Source organism: Siphateles boraxobius, unplaced genomic scaffold (assembly GCF_051911475.1).
Source record: "Siphateles boraxobius isolate OS27281-9 unplaced genomic scaffold, OSU_SipBor_1 37, whole genome shotgun sequence".
Classification (NCBI taxonomy): Eukaryota; Metazoa; Chordata; class Actinopteri; order Cypriniformes; family Leuciscidae; genus Siphateles; species Siphateles boraxobius.
Genome location: NW_027508997.1, coordinates 4,876,239 through 4,893,715, shown reverse-complemented (window position 1 = coordinate 4,893,715; position 17,477 = coordinate 4,876,239). Strand labels below are relative to the sequence as shown.

The 17,477-nt window shown below is 35.9% G+C and overlaps 1 protein-coding gene across 1 annotated transcript; it reads right to left on the bottom strand.

Moving 5' to 3' along the window:
- Window positions 1-4,830: 4,830 nt before the first annotated feature.
- cpxm1a (carboxypeptidase X (M14 family), member 1a) lies at window positions 4,831-16,561 on the bottom strand. Its single transcript, XM_077197187.1, has 13 exons — window positions 16,229-16,561; window positions 13,701-13,810; window positions 13,474-13,613; window positions 12,773-12,857; window positions 12,412-12,562; window positions 11,565-11,653; window positions 11,364-11,487; window positions 10,650-10,846; window positions 10,286-10,465; window positions 6,634-6,928; window positions 6,049-6,188; window positions 5,843-5,945; window positions 4,831-5,371 (listed from the first exon to the last, which is right to left on the bottom strand). Exons 1-13 carry the CDS (start codon window positions 16,479-16,481, stop codon window positions 5,046-5,048), a joined length of 2,193 nt encoding a protein of 730 aa, XP_077053302.1. The 5' UTR covers window positions 16,482-16,561; the 3' UTR covers window positions 4,831-5,045.
- Between the last annotated feature and the right edge of the window lie 916 nt (window positions 16,562-17,477).

The window sequence follows — 17,477 nt, the reverse complement described above, 5'->3', positions numbered from 1 at the left end:
GCTTTTCTAAGTACATTATAAAACAGATACATACAAATATAAAACATTGACATTTCTTCAAACATACACTTCTTCCTCACTCACTCACTCACTCACTCACTAACACAAAGAGAAAAATGACCAAATTTAAAAATGGCTACAGTTTTGGTTTGTCTTTAACCACAACTTAAGCCTGGATGTGAACTTTTTTTTAAGTCAGATGGTCTTAATGTCAGATGCTAATGAATTCCAGTGCTTACAGCTCTTAACAGAAAAGGCTGCCAGTATGGTGTTGTACAGTTATGATTTGTGGTAATTATGGTAACTCTTTTGCTGTTCTGAAGTGGCTCGGGTGCTAAATTATGAATAGGCCTACACTTAAAAATGAATTTAAGAAACCATAAATTACTTAAGCTTTCAAAGCTTAATAAATTGTATTTCTTGAGAATGTGACAGTGAAGGTAGCAAATTGGCTTTTTATCCATACTTTTTATTGCTTGATTGTAAGTGAACCAAAGTGTTTTGATGCTGATGGAGCTGCTTGCACCTGTCATATGAAATATGTGAAAAGGCCGTAGCATCCATGTACAGCAGGGCTGCCTTGGTATATAGTTTCTTATTAGTTTAAAACAGTTACGATTACTTTGTATTGTTTTAGAGATTTTTTTTAACATGTTTAGTAAATTTAAGTTGAGGATCTAGGACCAATCCAAGATATTTCAATTCTGTAATAGAGTGAACTTTTTCATTTTGTAAGTTAATTTTAAATCTTTCGTTTAGATAAAGTTTCTTAATAGAAAAAAGAGACTTTCTTTGTAAGATTTAGCAACAACTGATTTTGATTGAGCCACTGTGTGATATCAGCCATTCATGTAGACAGTACATCAGAAGCAAGCTCTGGTGACTTGGCGGGTGCATAAAGAACTGCATCATCTGCATAGAGGTGGAAGCTGGAACCTCAACAGTTTAATGGTAAGCCATTTATAAAAAAGACTGAACAGCAAAGGACCAAGTATAGAGCCCTGTGGTATGCCCATTTTGATGTTCAAGAGCGAAGATTTTTCCTTAGACATTAACACACTGTACTCTAACCTGAAGATAGGACGCAAACCAATGTACTGCCTCGGTAGAGAAATTAAAAGATGACATTTTAGTTAAAAGCAAGCGGTTGATTGTATCAAAACCCTTTTTAAGATCAAGGAATACAGCTCCCACGTCCCACCACATCAACCCTATCCAGGGATTTTTTCACATTTTCAATAAAACAGCAGTTTGCAATTTCGGTTCTATCTATCAGTTTCGAACTAAAGCCAAACTGCTGTGGGTGGAGGAGCTGACTGGCTTCTAAGTGGTCAACCAGTTGTGCTGCTACAACTTTCTCAATTACTTTGGATAAAATAGGTAAAATAGATATGGGACAATAGTTACACATAGAGTCCTGACTACCTGATTTAAATACAGTCACAATGACTGTTTTTTTCCATCCTAAAGGAAATGTACAAGGTCTTATGGAAAGATTGACAAGATGTGTCAGTGGTTTAACTAACACAGTTCTAAATTTTGTAAATAATCTTTTATAGATATCATTTGATTTGGAATTTGACAATTTATTAATAATGTCTGCAACTTTTGTCTCCTGAACCTCTTTAATATAAAAGGAATCTGTTGAAGTCATTCCACTCGGATAATTGAATGGACTCAAAATCTTTTGTTATTCTTCTATGACTGCACAAAATATTAATTAAATTCATTAGCCATAGTGGCACTATTATTTATATTCTTTCCATTTATGGTAAGTTCCTTTATCCCTTTGTGTTTATTTGTTTTATTAGTCAGATTGTTTACATGTGTCACGAGGGAATTATTGTTGCCCTTAGCATTGTCTATAAGTTGAGTTTAAGAGGAAGCCTTTGCTTTCATGTTAACTTACATGTTTCATGTTCATGTTAAACTGACTTGAAATGGTCACTCTTTGACTTCACTTGATGTTTTCATTTTGAAATATGTTTCAATCTAGTAACCCAGTCATACAGGACTTTTACTTCTCATCATGCTTTGCACAGGGCTGAATTGGGAGAGTACATTTTGAAAAAAAGTTATATTTTATGCATTTTCTTTTAGCAAGATAAGAGAATGGATAGACTTGTTAATGTTTAATGTTCTGTTATGTTTATATTTTTTAAAAAAGTTACTGTAATGTTAGTATTTTTGGGGGGTTACCATTGTGGTGAAGTGTTGAGCCTGTGCTTGGACTACCAAATTTTCTAAAGGAAATAATATTAAATTATTCAATATTATAGTGTTATGTTAAGGTTTAATAATATTGTTTAGACCACAAAGATAGAACACATCATGTGTGAAGTAAGGCTAAGTTAGTTCGTTATGTAAATAAACAAGAAGCAATTATTGTACGATTATATGAATAATTCATTTTAACCGAAAACCATTCATTGATAATGAACACTATTGATTCTAGTTAGTTGTACATGGATGATTATGTATACACGCAAACACTTTCATATATTTGTTGCTGGGATCCTCTTCCACTCCTCCATAATGACATCACGGAGCTGCACATGTTAGACACATGGCGCTTCTCCACCTTCCGCATGAGGATTGTTGTGGCAAAAAATTATTATCAAACCATCATCACTGCGTATAGAGACACTCTGAATCAAATTGTCTTTTAAAAAGGTATTTATTTTTGCAAGAATACCCAGTCACAACACAGAAGTTACGCTGTACAGTGAGTGAGACAACACCAGGAAGCCTTTATACTGTTTTTCAAGCCCCCTAAAGACTAGATGACCTCTGACCTCAAAGGACAGAGGTCCTTACCCAGCCGTACCCGAAGCGTCTCACTCCTGCATTTCAGATGTAAAAACATACATAAATTTCCCATTCACATACACATTTCTTCCTGGTCCCCCTCACACTACAAAATGAGAAAAAACATGTTGCATTCCTTTGCAATATCTACTATGAAAATCAGATTTTCCACTACAGGATGCCCCACAGGTGCTCAATAGGGTTCAGGTCTGGAGACATACTTGGCCACCCCATTACCTTCACCTTCAGCTTCCTCAGCAAGGCAGTTGTCATCTTAGCGGTGTGTTTGGGGTCGTTATCATGCCGTTCGGCCCAGTTTCTGAAGGGAGCGCATCATGTTCTGCTTCAGAATGTCACAGTATGTGTTGGAATCCATGTTTCCCTCAATGAAGCTCAGCTCCCCTGTAACAGCAGCACTCATGCAGTCCCAGACCATGATGCTACCACCACAATGCTTGACTGTAGGCAAGACACAATGTTCTTGGTACTCCTTACCAGGGCATCGCCACACGTGCTGGACACCATCTGAGCCAAACAAGTTTATCTTAGTCTCATCAGACCACAGGACATGGTTCCAGTAATTCATGCTCTTGTTTGCGGGCTTTCTTGTGAGCCAGCTTAAGAGGCTTCCTTCTGGGATGACGGCCATGCAAACCGACTTGTTGCAGTGTTCAGCGTATGGTCTGAGCACTGAAAAGCTGACCTTCCGCTTCTGCAACCTCTAAAGCAATGCTGGCAGCACTCATGCGTCTGTTTTTGAAGCCAGCTTTTGCACCTGATGCACAGCACGAGGACTCAACTTCTTTGATTGACCCTTGCGAGGCCTGATCCGAGTGGAACCCGTCTTGGAAAACCTCTGTATGACCCTGGCCTGTACTGTTACTCAGTTTCAAGGTGTTACCAATCTTCTTATAGCCTAGGTCAACTTTGTGGAGAGCAACAATTCTAATTCTCACATCCTTAGAGAGTTCTTTACCATGAGGTGCCATGTTGAACATTCAGTGGCCAGATTTATAAATAAAAAAATAACATCTCTATTTAAAATCCTTTGTTTTATATTTCAGTATAGATTGTGTCTAAGAAGCCATTAAACCTTTCTGTGCATTGCATGATGATCTCTGTTCTTTCAACAGGACGATAAAGGTGTGGTTCAGCCACCTCTGCAAAAGAATGTGTGGGGGAAAAAACAGAGCCTCCCCAGAACTCGCAGAACACTCGGAAGAGGTGGTACCTAAAGAGCCCACAAGCAAAGGTTAGTTGCTCCTGTCTCTCATTTTTATTTCAGATTTATTAAAAACAAACAAACACTGTCTTTCACTAAGCTACATGTTATCCTCTATTTAGAATACTTTGTAAATGTCAGTAAAATTCATAGACTCCTCATGGTAAAACAAGTAAAATGATTGTCTTTTTTTACTTCCTTCCAGCTTATTAAACCTGATTTTGTTAAATTTTACATTTAAAGCCAGAATAGCGAATTTTCATCTATAAATATACAATATTCTCTGTATTAAAAATATAAATTGAAGATAAACAGAGTATGCACGTGTTTGCTGATTCAAATACGAATATTTTTAAAATGAAAACGGGATGTGATTTATATAATATTTTGTTTAATTATAAATATGCATAAAGTGAAGATAATCATAGAATGCACATGTTGCCTGAACAACATATTAAAGTCACAGTGAAATGGACAATTGGAAAATTCTTGTTTTTATTGAATATTGCATTAAAGAAATAATAATTTATTATAAATTATTTATACATGCACATCATATATATATTAATTCATGTCCCCTCTGAGAACCGCCTAGAGAAAAAATGTTTGTGTAAGGATGATTTTGTTCCCAAAATAATAAAGGCTAGAAATTATGAGAAAAAAGTCAGGATATAAGGAGTTTATAAATGTGATGTGTGAGATAAAAAGTCGCAATTACCTTTTGTATGTTTTATTCTGTGGCAGAAACAAGCTTCTATACTGTATATCACTGAATTAAGACAGCTGAAGAAACTAACAGGTGGATTCTGTAAAATCTTTTATTAGCTTTATTATAATATCATCATCAACATCATCATATTTTGAGAGTAGAAAACCAGCTACAATCTCAGAGTCTTGCTCACATGAGGCATTCTTAAAAATGTATTAGTGGTTAAAAAAAAACATTAAAATCAGACAATCTCAATGTCCCTTAAATCGCAATGTCCTTCAACCTGTGACAGACCGGCTTACTGTTTTAAAATTGAGCTCCTAAATCCCGTTTAACTTTGTTAAGGCGTTGCTGTTGTTCTCGACGGCGATTAAGAATCTTGGTGCTGATGCGGAGTTTGCGCATTCTCATGGCTCGGATCCGTACCTGATCATCCCGGGGAATTTTTCCACCTCTTGCCAGGATGTGTTTTAGCCGATCCTGTGACGTCTTGGTGAGGGTGAAGTCACAGATGGTTGCGCGGGGCTCTGACCCTACAGAGCAGTGGCGGATGCGAGGGAAGTAGCCTTCAGCCCACACCGTTATCTTGTACTCACCTGGGTTCAGCAGACGCCAGTAATCACCATCTAAGGCTACAAACATGTCACTCAAACATTATTATATCCTGTATTGATGAAATTTTGTATTGTTTTAAATAGGACCTATTAAGCCCTTTTACAAAGTTTTATTTTTGGGGTCTGCTAAAATCAGTTTTCACGCTGATTGGTCAGCTGGACAACTGTGTTGTGATTGGTCAGCCGCTTCGAGCATGTTTCTGAAATGTCACATCCTTTGCCATAACTGCAAATTTCACCTTGAGTGGGAATTATTTAAATGAGGACGAAAAACTCAAGACAACGAACGAGGCGTTTCAAAAATAGTGCTTACTGATACAGAGAATAACTCCCTTCCCTTTGGAGCGTCTTTGTGCTTTGTAACTTCACAGACCTTTTTCATGCTCAAACAGCAACATTACACACTAAAGAATGTTGAAAATGAAAAAAAAAAGCATAATAGGTCCTCTTTAATGCAGTTTATTTGGTAAAGTGATTTTAGAGGTATACCAGATCTTATGTCATGGTCCAGGCCGTCCACCTTAATGATAGCATTTGCAATGCCAGCTTTAGTGTCCTTATCCCTGATGACGCCCTTTATACCTCTGTGCACCTGCAGAAGAGCGAGAGATCAGATGAAAATGGAAAAGGTTAGGATCCTAGTAGGATCCGTTGGGATCATGTTTCCATAAAGGACAGAGGGGAAATGAACTGACCTGCTCCATGTACAGCAGGAGGGACTCTTTGTTGTTCTCCCACTCGATAGGAAGCTCACTGGCATGTGGGAATTTATCACAGGACAGTTCTACAGTTATTTCGAAACAATTTGTGTGGAGATAACTAAAGTCATTCATGCCTATAAAGCAAAAACAAAATATAAGAAAAAGATATATGACATTGAAACTCATCAGTACATAAAGCCTTTTATATAATGAGCATGCAACTAGGATTGCCACTTAAAAACAAATTGAAGAATTATCAGTATTAATAATTAATAATAATAATTCAGTAATGTGCATTTTAAAATGAGTTATTACTTCATTATTTAGTATAGTATCACTTAACATTTTAATTCATAATTATTACATTAATAAACAATTTCTTAATTTTATTTTTCAATGGCATTTTTAGTCCTCCATATGGAACACAACTAATATCTGAATATCTTCAGTCTACATGCTCCTGAATATATTCTACAAGACTGTTGACTGTGGACCTCTATTTGAATTACACCTGTGTCATCTCTTAAAATTTACTTTTAGGAAAGTACTTTTGCAAATGAATATTGAATGTGTTCTCACTCCCTGGAACAGTGTGCCAGTCAGCTCCATTGATGATGTTGTTGTGCTGTAGGAAGTCTTCTGAGTGACAGATCCTCCGATCTGGGTTTGCCATCACCAGGTTGGTCGAGGCATAGACGGTAGCCAACCAACGGAAGAAATCGTTGTCTGTGGTGGGAGTGTCCTGGCGAGGGATCCAGTCACGTGTGCAGTCGAAAGGGTAAGTGACCACCAGCTCTCCCCCGTGCAGATTAGCACTCAGTACAAAAGGAATATCTTGCATCCAGCTGATTACAGCACGTGTCTCCGGGGCAACCTAAAAACATGAACGTGTGAATATCATAAAATATATAAAATAATATACACTAGCAGTCAAAAGTTTGGAAAATGTATGATTTTTTAAAATGTTTTTTTGTCTGTTATGCTCACCAAGGCTGCATTTATTCGATCAATTACAGTGAAAACAGTAATATTGTAAAATACAATTACAATTTAAAAGAACTGTTTTAATATATGTGACCCATGCTGGCAAAAATTAGTTATTGTTATTTTCATATTTCTCTATTTTTATATTGTCTATGAAAAAAACAATCTAAAGATGTATAATTTGTTTGAATCGGAAAAAAAATGACTGAGCTACACCTGTTTGAAGTTGATAAAGTCAGCAAAGTCGATCTTGAGAAAAATCGAGTTAAAGTTTTCTGAAGGTTCCAAAACATAATCACAGCAAAATCCCTGGTAATAACACCAAATTTGGCACACACCAAGTCAAAACCAAATAGGCTATAAGAATAGGGTCAAGGTCAAGGTGAACTTTACTATCCCACAAGGGGAAATTCATGTATTCATTCATTGCGCGCAAACATAGACACCAGTCAAACCAGTAAACCTAGCCTATATAAAAAAATAACAATACTGCAGAAATGACAATCACAATCCAACATGTAACGTTAAAAATGACTAATATTATCTAAAAATTTGATATTGCAATGTACTTGATCATTATACAATCTGATCGCGGTAGGTTTATTTTACAAATGATTTATTGTACCTTTCTGTTTTCTCTGTTGTAAAATTCTACCAGTTGACCTATTACTTCTCATAAATTTATGATGGAGAGGGTGAGTGGGGTCATTGAGAATTTGGTCAGTCTTTTTTAAGATTGCCGACACCTGGTCAAGTCTGATGATCTTCCTGGCCATCTTGATCATGCGCTGCAGTCTCTTTTGGTCCTTAACACACATGTTGCCAAACACGCAGATAAGGCCAAAGGACAGAACACTCTCGAGGACACTTTTATAAAACATTACAAGAATGTGTCTGTCTATTCTAAAATGATATAGTTTCCTAAGGAAGTACATCTGCTGATGCATTTTCTTAGTTTTGTTCAGTGCACATTCATTAAAAGTTAGTTTAGAATCGGGTCGCGCGCTGTCTGAGGCGTCTTTGTGCGCAGACTGCGCATGCTCCAGATCTGTCAGTCAGCGCAGGTAAGATCGTTTTTAATGGACAAAGGAAAGGTACTCCTCCCAGAAAGCATACAAGTAAAGATACTTTTAAATGTTTAATTGCTTTTTTAGCCCTGGGATCGCTAGATGAGGACTTAATTAACCCATTTTTGTGAAAACATCCACATGTCCCCGTAGCTCGAAATTATCCCGTGCGCATTTCGACCTCTTTTGCCAGCACCCAGCAAACACAGAACGTTCCCCTAACGTTCCCGAATGGTCCCATGAGGTTATTTTTTTGGGAACCAAACAAGAACGTTATAGGAACGTTCCATGTAGGTTATTTTTAGGTTCCATTTTTATAACGTAAGGAAAACGTTCCGGGAACGTTCCCCTAACGTTAAGGGAAAGTTCTAGGAACGTTCTGGGAACCAAAAACTAACGTTCCCAGAACCTAAATTTGTTTGCTGGGGGGTCACATATTTTGAAATCATTCTAATATGCTGATTTGGTGCTCAAGAAACATTTCTTATTATCAATGTTGAAAACAGCTGAAAACATGCAGCTTCATATTTTTGTCGACAACGTGTACACTACCATTAGAAAGTTTGGAATAAGTAAGATTTTGTTTTGCATATTATTGTTTAAATTTTATTATTAAAATGAATAACATATTATTAATTTAATTAATACTTTTATTGCGCAAGGACGCATTAAATTGATCAAAGTGACAGTATAGACAATTAAAATGTTACAAAAGATTTCTGTTAGAAAGACTTTCTATTCATCAAAGCATCCTGATTTTTTTAACTTAATTATTCCTAACATCTGATAGTGTATAAAAAATACATTTATATAATATATAATTTGTAGCCTACTATACAAAAAGACAGAACTTTATGGACACAACTGCTATCTCATTCTCTCCCTGTGTGGCGGTGTGTGACCGTCCTTGTGGGCGTGTCTGAAAAGCTCATTAGCGCTGTGGCTCGCTATAGAATGTCTGTGTATTCCGTCCTGTGTTGTCAGGTCGATTGGTTTCTCTTGTGGTTGAGTCCTGGTCCTGTTCGTGTTGTCTTGTTTCTCGTCTTTGTTTCCCGTTTGGAGCTATGTCGCTGGCTGCCTGGTCGTCCCTGCGGTGTCCGACGGAGGATCGAGTTTTCCCATTGCGTCCCTGCACTGCCTTGTGCCTCTGTTACCTGCCATTTCCTCGGATTCTTACCCATTCTATCGCTACTGTTGTTTTTACTCAAGAAACAGTCTTTTCACTCGCTACTGAATCCGCTTCTACTTCCTGACAGTAATAAGAGGGCCTGGGTCTAGTTTCTGCCCGCAGTCATTGCCCCTCCCCCCCAGACACAAAAGTAAATCTTTGCCTATAATAATAATCTCATAATCCACAGAAAAGATGATAATTTTATGTTCTTTTATTGTTTCTTCACTTTTGAGTCTCCCTCTATCATCTTTCGTGATGCAGAGTGAATTTCATTTCTAATCTGTGTATTGCAGTGTGTTTTCCTATCGGAGGCCCAGCACAGGGAGCTTCTGCTGAGAGGAAGTGCTCACATTCTTCACAGATCTCCTTGACCCTGATTCCCCTGTGCACAATGTGTCCTGCTCTGTAAGTCAAACACTAAAGTCTATTGAAAGGTTTAAAGTCACCATCAAATCTAAATGGATTTTGGTTTTTAACCGAATATTGAGGTAGTTATTATAAATGATTTATCCGTGCAAATCTTAATTTTTTTTATTCATGCCCTCATAATCTAAAACCAAAGTATCTTCCCCTCCCTCTTACAGCGGATAACCTGTCACTCATATGACATCACAGCAATAGCAAAGCTGCTGTCGGTTAATTTAATGGATGAACATGCGTCTCTACATTTGTCGTTTAAAATGTGATAAGACATTTAATTTACGTCGCCATCTTTGATCTGACTTTAGTCACTCTCACTATGGTTACAGTTGACAGATCCCGTTGCATATACAATTATGTTATCATCTTTATTTTTAATAGCGCTTAGACCAGTTCAAATTCTGCTGTAAAGCAGCTGTAGCAAGATAATAGTGTCATGATTCTATACAGACAGTATTCAGATGCTGTGTAAACAGGATATTTCAACTCTGCTTATCTTAAGGCGTCCCTGGAGACAACAGTACCAAAAGTTTATTCATTATAAGTAGGCTACACATATACCAAAAAGAGCATGATAATGCTTACGTACTAATGCTTCGGTTGAGGTGTAGTACTCTGGCATGGGAATGTAGTGGTTGCTCACTCTCCTCTTGTCCGTGGCCAACTCCTGAGCATCCCACATGATGTTGTTGAGGTCAGGGAAGTTATGGTTCATGTCAATGCCCTCAAAGCTGTAGCGCCCAAGAGCCCAGCCAGAGAGTTCTGAGCCCTGTAGAAACAAACACATGTACGATTTAACAATCTAGAGAAGCTTTTTTCAATATAAATAATCTTTTGTACAATGGAAAGGTTCCATTGATGCTAAAGGTTCTTTGTGGAACATAGATGCCAATAAAGAACCTTTATTTATGAGTGTAATGTTCTTCTACATCAGTTTTTCTGTTTTGGACTACCTTCTCATAGGCTGTTTCATATCCGTCTGGGTTCATAGATGGCAACAGATGGATGCGTGTGTCCTTTACCAGTTGTATGACACGCTGATTGCCTTGGTTGTATTCACGGCAGATGTACTGCATAAAATTTAGCAAGAGCTCCCGGCCCAAAACTTCATTACCATGCATCCCGGCAACATAGCGAAACTCTGGCTCATCTATAAGCAAACAGTGAAATCATAAACAGTAAAATGTGTACAATTTGGAACAGGAATTATTTTAAAATCACACATTTACACCATTTTACCTCCATGATGTATTTCAGAGTGAAACAGCGTACAAGAAAAAAATAAGATCAGGACTAGATTTTTTATCACTTGAGAATTGTGTCATGAAAAAAATGATAGAGAGATTAAACAAGTCAAATTGCTGACAACATATTTAGTAAAAGCTTAACAGCATCTGATCAATGATGGAATGTTTATTCTGGCCAAATGAATAATGAAAAGCAGATGTGTGACAACAATGTCTTACATAAAAGTATGATGAATGAACAAAATAAAGCCTAAAAGCAAAGAAAACATCATCTTCTATCTGTGCCAAAGGGAAAATATTGCATGAACAATGAATTCTCTGCAAAAACATAATTGGTTATTGCACCAGAACATATGTGTGTGGTCTATTAGGTTCAGGGATCTAAATAACAAGCACCAGGGTCTTAAAGTGAACACTTACAAAGCTCATGTTTTCCTGGGTTATCGGATATTTCCATAACATAAAGCTTCAGTCCGGTATAGCTCCTCCCAATAGTGTAGATCCGTGTGATATTTGGACACTCGTCATTCACAGACTTCATTAACTAGAGGGAGAGTGACTTGTGTCAGTTTGGTTTCACAAATAAGCAGGAAAAATAAGAAGGTCTAAAATCACTCTAACCTTCCTCATCTCATTGTAATTATGGTGTCTGAAGTCAAGGTCATCTGTGGATCTACTCTCAGTTTCAGAAAATTGTGGGCTGTCAGGATCTATACATACAGACAGGGTTAGTCAAACTTCACTTTTAACTGAATGACTATTCAATAATTGAATACTACAACATACAAACTACCAATAATGCTCTGTCTCTATGTTGCAAGACCTACAGTGGCGGTTCCCTGTCTTGTGAAGGTTTGTGGCTGACAATAACTGTAAAGCCTTGTAAATAAAATAAAATGAAAGAAATACACTACCGTTTAAAAGTTTAGGGACAGTAAAAAAGTCATACTTATTCAGTAAGGACAGTAAGGACATTTATAAATATAAGGAGCGTTATATTTTAAATAAATACTGTTTCCACAAAAATATTAAGCAGCATAACTGTTTTCAACATTGATAATAATAATAATAAAAGTTTCTTCAGCACCAAATCAGCATATTAGAATGATTTCTGAAGGATCATGTGACACTGAAGACTGGAGTTATAATGCAGAAAATTCAGAATAAATTAAATGTAAATACATTAAAATGGATAAAAGTCATTTTATATTGTAATAATTCTACAATATTACTGTTTTTACTGTATTTTGCAGCCTTGGTAAGCACGAGACTTCTTTCAAAATCATTAAAAAGTATTCACACCCCTCCAAACGTATAAATTGGAGTGAATGCAAGGAAATAGTTTTATAAAGTAAATAATATATATATATATATATATATATATATATATACATATTGGCAAAACCTAGTTTTTATATGCCATGGTCTTGACCCAAATATTTCAAAGTACAGTAGTGTAATGTAGAACCTGGCATTGGGCAACCCAGCACTTCAGCCCGGAGACAAATGGTCCCATTGCTAAACCAGGTCTGTGGGTTAATGCGAATGAACTGGGCCACTGAAGGCTCAGGAAACAGAGCCAAAACCGGCGTCTCCAAATCTTCATTCCCGACAAACACCTGCACAGAGATTCTGAGATGAGGAGAGACAATATAGCACACATACAGAAAAGAAAAAAAATATGGCACATGCGGAAAATTCACTTTACAGACTATATGCTTTAAATATTTATATACTCCTCGACTTCTTAGCCCTATCTTACAGGGAAGCTCAATGGTGCAGATTTAACAAATGTAGGTTGGCAGCACTTATAAAACTCATAAACTTACGGCCTCCTCTGATCCATTCATGCAGGGCTGCCAGACCGATGAGTCATTACTGAACTGCACCTTATACGTGCGGACCCAGTTCAAGCTACACACACAAATAAAGATTTTTGGTAAGACAAATATAATGAAACTAATAGGTTTGATTTGCAAACATCCTGTAAAAGCTGACTCGAGTGAAAAAGAAGTACACTTTAGCATACTTTTGAAAAGAGTACTTATTGTGGAAATAATATACTTTAAAATAATAAACTAAAATGTGAACTGAATGCAATGTAGGACTTATATTTAATTTCAGAATTACTTCTATTGTCTTTGTAGATGTGTACTGCCATATGTACTGACAACCATTTATGATAAATTAAAATATACTTTAATGTCATTTCTATTGAAAATTCTATGTCATGTATTTGAGTATATTTGCAATTACACATTTACACATTAGTTCAATTAGGACAATTAAGTAGCTTTAAACGTGCCTTAAATAAAACATTACTAGTGTGTATATTGAGTCAAAACATTGGCACTGACAATATTTTCAAATAAGAACACCTCAATTATGCATTTTAGTTTAAGACTTGGCTCAAGTAATAATTATAGTAATTTCAACAGAGTGCCACTATTTTGAAAATACTAATAAAAAATGTGTGTAATATGAATGATGACAACGATAATGACAATAATGATCAAAGACACACAATGACCTCCAGATAGAGTTTCGGCCCTGGAGGATGACGCCAGTAAAGAGTGTCGGTCTGAGAGCATCCAACTGCAACCACTGTTCCTGATCCTTCACCCCAGCACACCACGCTCCATCATACTCATTATCATCCTCCAGACCGGACTACAAATACACGTATGCAAATACATAACTTGTTACTTCAAATCTACCTTCAAAATCTTCTTAAACAAGCACACACAGTGGGCTGACCTGTATATTAAGGCGTCCTCTGTGAGCACCGAGCCCGAAGCTCAAATCTGAGGAAGACTGCAGCTGATCATCAGAGACTTTCAGAGACTCCAAACCCAGTGGTGGACAACCTGATTGAGATTCAGACAAACACATTTAAAGCTGATGATGAAGAGTTGCTTATTAAGCCAGAGAGGAGCTTAAGAATGTTTGAATGAAATATGACAGTAAATGTGCTGTAAAGAATCCCATGGCAGTACACTCTTAAAAAATGTGTTTTCACAGCAAACCATTATAAGTTCTGAAAAATAACATTTCAGTGATCAGGTCCTAAAATAAATAAAAAATTAAAAAGTGAAGAACATTTTATCAATCTAAAGAACCTTATTCCACTATATAGAAACTGTTGTGCAGTGGAAAATTTCCATGAATGTTTTTCATGGAACCATCAACGCCAATAAAGAACCTTTTATTTTTAAGAGTGTATCTGTATGCAACAATTTCTCTCTCTTCTCCAAGGGGTTTCATTTGGAGCACTTGAAATGACTTCAAGAAGTGGTGGGAATACAGGAATGCAGAGCAAACAAATATCACACTGACTCACTATTGTTGCTTAAAACAAAGCCTGGTGAATCAACATTATGTTTGTTGCTTAAGCATTCCCGTATTCCCACTAAATCTTGAACTAATTTCCCCTTAAGTATATAGCCTGATGAGACCAGATAATAAATGTTAATTTTTTTAACACATTGCAAAACGTTAAGCACTGTGCATAGTGACTATCAATAAAGGAATATGTGCTGAATAAACACTAACGACTATTGGAATAAGTAGTAGGGTCGACAGCATACAGTTGGAACAGAGGGACAGTTGAAACACCTTAAATAACTTGCATGCGCATCACTCCTTACCTGTGAGTTTTATTTTACACATGCATAGTAGTTTTCCAATTGGATACAAGTAAGTGTGAACTCAGGGTGATTAGGACAATTTTTGTCATTGAGATAACTTGGAAAAAGCGTCCCACAATCAATATGAATTCACCCTATAATTTGAGTGTGATGTTCTTCTACATCAGTTTTTCTGTTTTGTCTTATATAAGTTTCACTAGTCACTGTTCATTATAGGGAAGACCGTTTATAGTTGAACAGAGGGACAGTTGAAACATCTTAACCCTTACTGTCACTATCCCGTATACGGGATATCTAACTTTACTTCGCTATATTACTATTAAATCCTAATCTAATTATGACAAACTATATATCGTTGGAAAGGTCTAAGACTCCTTAATAGATATTTAGCGCAGTCTTTTTCTAACAAATTATGTATGAACAGTAATATATGAATTTATGAAAAGAGTGCGCCTCAAAAACGACGCACACACTTTTAATAATTGAAACATTGTTTTTTAATGCTAAAAGTTCATAATAAAACATAATCTAGTATTTGTCAATAAAAAAAGATAAAATTTTATTTTAAAAAGTAAAGTAAGAAGTCCTCTCGAAAGTATAATATATATATATATCATTTTTTTATTATTATTATATTACATATTTTAGTAGTTATCATAAATTAGGTATCATTTGAAAGCTTACGAACTCAGAATTCATCCTATGAAAACCGTTTTGAAATTGGACGTTGCGTTACCATAGAAACGGTATTTTTTATTAGGCCCCTCCCCTTTTGGGCATCATCTTTCATAATTTATTATCAAAACCTTTTCTAATCTTGACAAAACACATATTGTCAGAAAGGTCTGAGTCTCAAGGTTCCATATTTAGTGACAGAAGTGATATTTGGATAGAAATGTATTAATTTGTTATGGCAGAATGCATGCAATTAAATCCAATGGAATTCAATGGCACCCGGTGGCTATTTTTGGTACTACGCCTAAACAAAATCTCATGGGAACTTCAACTTTAAATTTGGAACACAAATTGGTTAGATATATAGCTTTCATTTTATAGTAATTTTATAGTAAAAAATATTTTGTAAAATATTTATTTTATATTAAAAAATATATATTAATAAAGTATATTTGATTTACTGTAAATTATAACTTCCATAACTTTTTCATACTTTAATTTTTTGAAGTGCTTTCACTTCAGTAATAATCCGCTGATTGTTTTCTTTAGAACAAGACCAAACTTAGGTCTATATTCCAAAGCATTCTTGAATTACAACCATTTAAGTTTGTAAAGAGCATTTTAATGTCAATTATCAAGGGGGGGGGGGGGGGGGGTTGACAGTTAAAGGGTTAAAGGCATCATTTAATTTCATCATCATTTAATTTGAAGAATGTTTGTAACCAACAAACCAGTTTTGTTTACTACCATTGACTTCCATTGCATCGAAAATAAAATAAAATACAAATGACACATTTCTTTAAATATCGTCTATGTTCCACAGAAGAAGAAGAAAAGTGAAAAATTTACCCACCCAAACGAAATTTAACAAGTGTTATAACGCCGTACATAACAGGACATTTAAAGAAAACTGGTTTTAATCTAGGCTACTTCCCTCAACTCTCCAAATAATAATAAACTCGCCTGGTTTTACTCCATAGGTCTCTTTGTTCATCTGTTCTCCATCTTCACTGGTATTCCTCTGCGCTTTGTGGTCTTGAGCAGGGGTTGCTTTGTCCAAACTTTTAGTAACATTTCCAGCCAGATCAAATATTAACTTTAAATCGTTCGATTCAGATTTAACATTATTACTGACAGTCTGATTTTCGGATGAAAGACAGTGGTGTGTAATGCAAAGTGATATTGCAGCACAAATGTGTACGCTTTGCATAAGCATATTCCTCCTTCAATATATGTGTGACTCTAAGCAGAATTTAAAAGTTGCTTCGTAACATAATACCAGACTGCCGCCACAATACCGTATATTGTAGAATAGACGCCGCGCGGATCGTGATTGTGCTGTCAAGAAAAGTTTTAACCCTGTAAAACCTGTCATATTTGATAGGCCCTACATGGATTTCTAAGACCTGTAAATGATCAACATGATCAAAACTTTGTTGCACACAATCTTCTACATGCCTTCCGTTCGACTTAGTAGCCTAGCCTACTAATTTATTATAACGCAAAAATTTTTTGATTGTAATAGCTATTTATTTATTTTTTAAATCATGTTAAAATGTATGTCAAATATAATACAACAGGGCTTTTGAGGGATGCTAATCTCAAGCATCATTGTTTTGCATCGCATTGTGTTTTGCCACCACAGTAGCCTGCTTTGATCATAAAACTAAGCAATGAAATATCATTATGATGATTATTGAAAGATATAGAGGTAAAACTTACAATTACATGCATGCATTTTGTGCAAGTAGCCTGCTAAACTGTTATAAAATTCTCATTTTACATTAATACAAGCTACCAGAATTTCATCCTTATTTTTAGGCCAATTAAATAAATAACATCTGCACTAAATTTTGCTCAGTTTGCATCTCTGAATAAAATGTATAGGTGTTTTTCGTCCTCCAATGTGAGGTCCATTTCCTCACCGTAACATATGACGTGCCAGAAAAACCTGATAAACATAAACATAAAATACATAGGCTTTTATAATGTTTGTCCAAAGATTCAAGTTCCATTTAAACTTTTTTCTTGACTATTATTTATAGGCCTATGTCACGCTTTACAGGGTTGACAGAAGACTCATGTTTGTATTTATGTTTAGGCTATGCTACTAGTGAGGTGTTAAATGACTCCATGAAGCTATATGTCACATGATTTCTGCTATATTCACATCTCTTGTTTAGGCATGTTTAATAGTAACACTTTCTGGGAA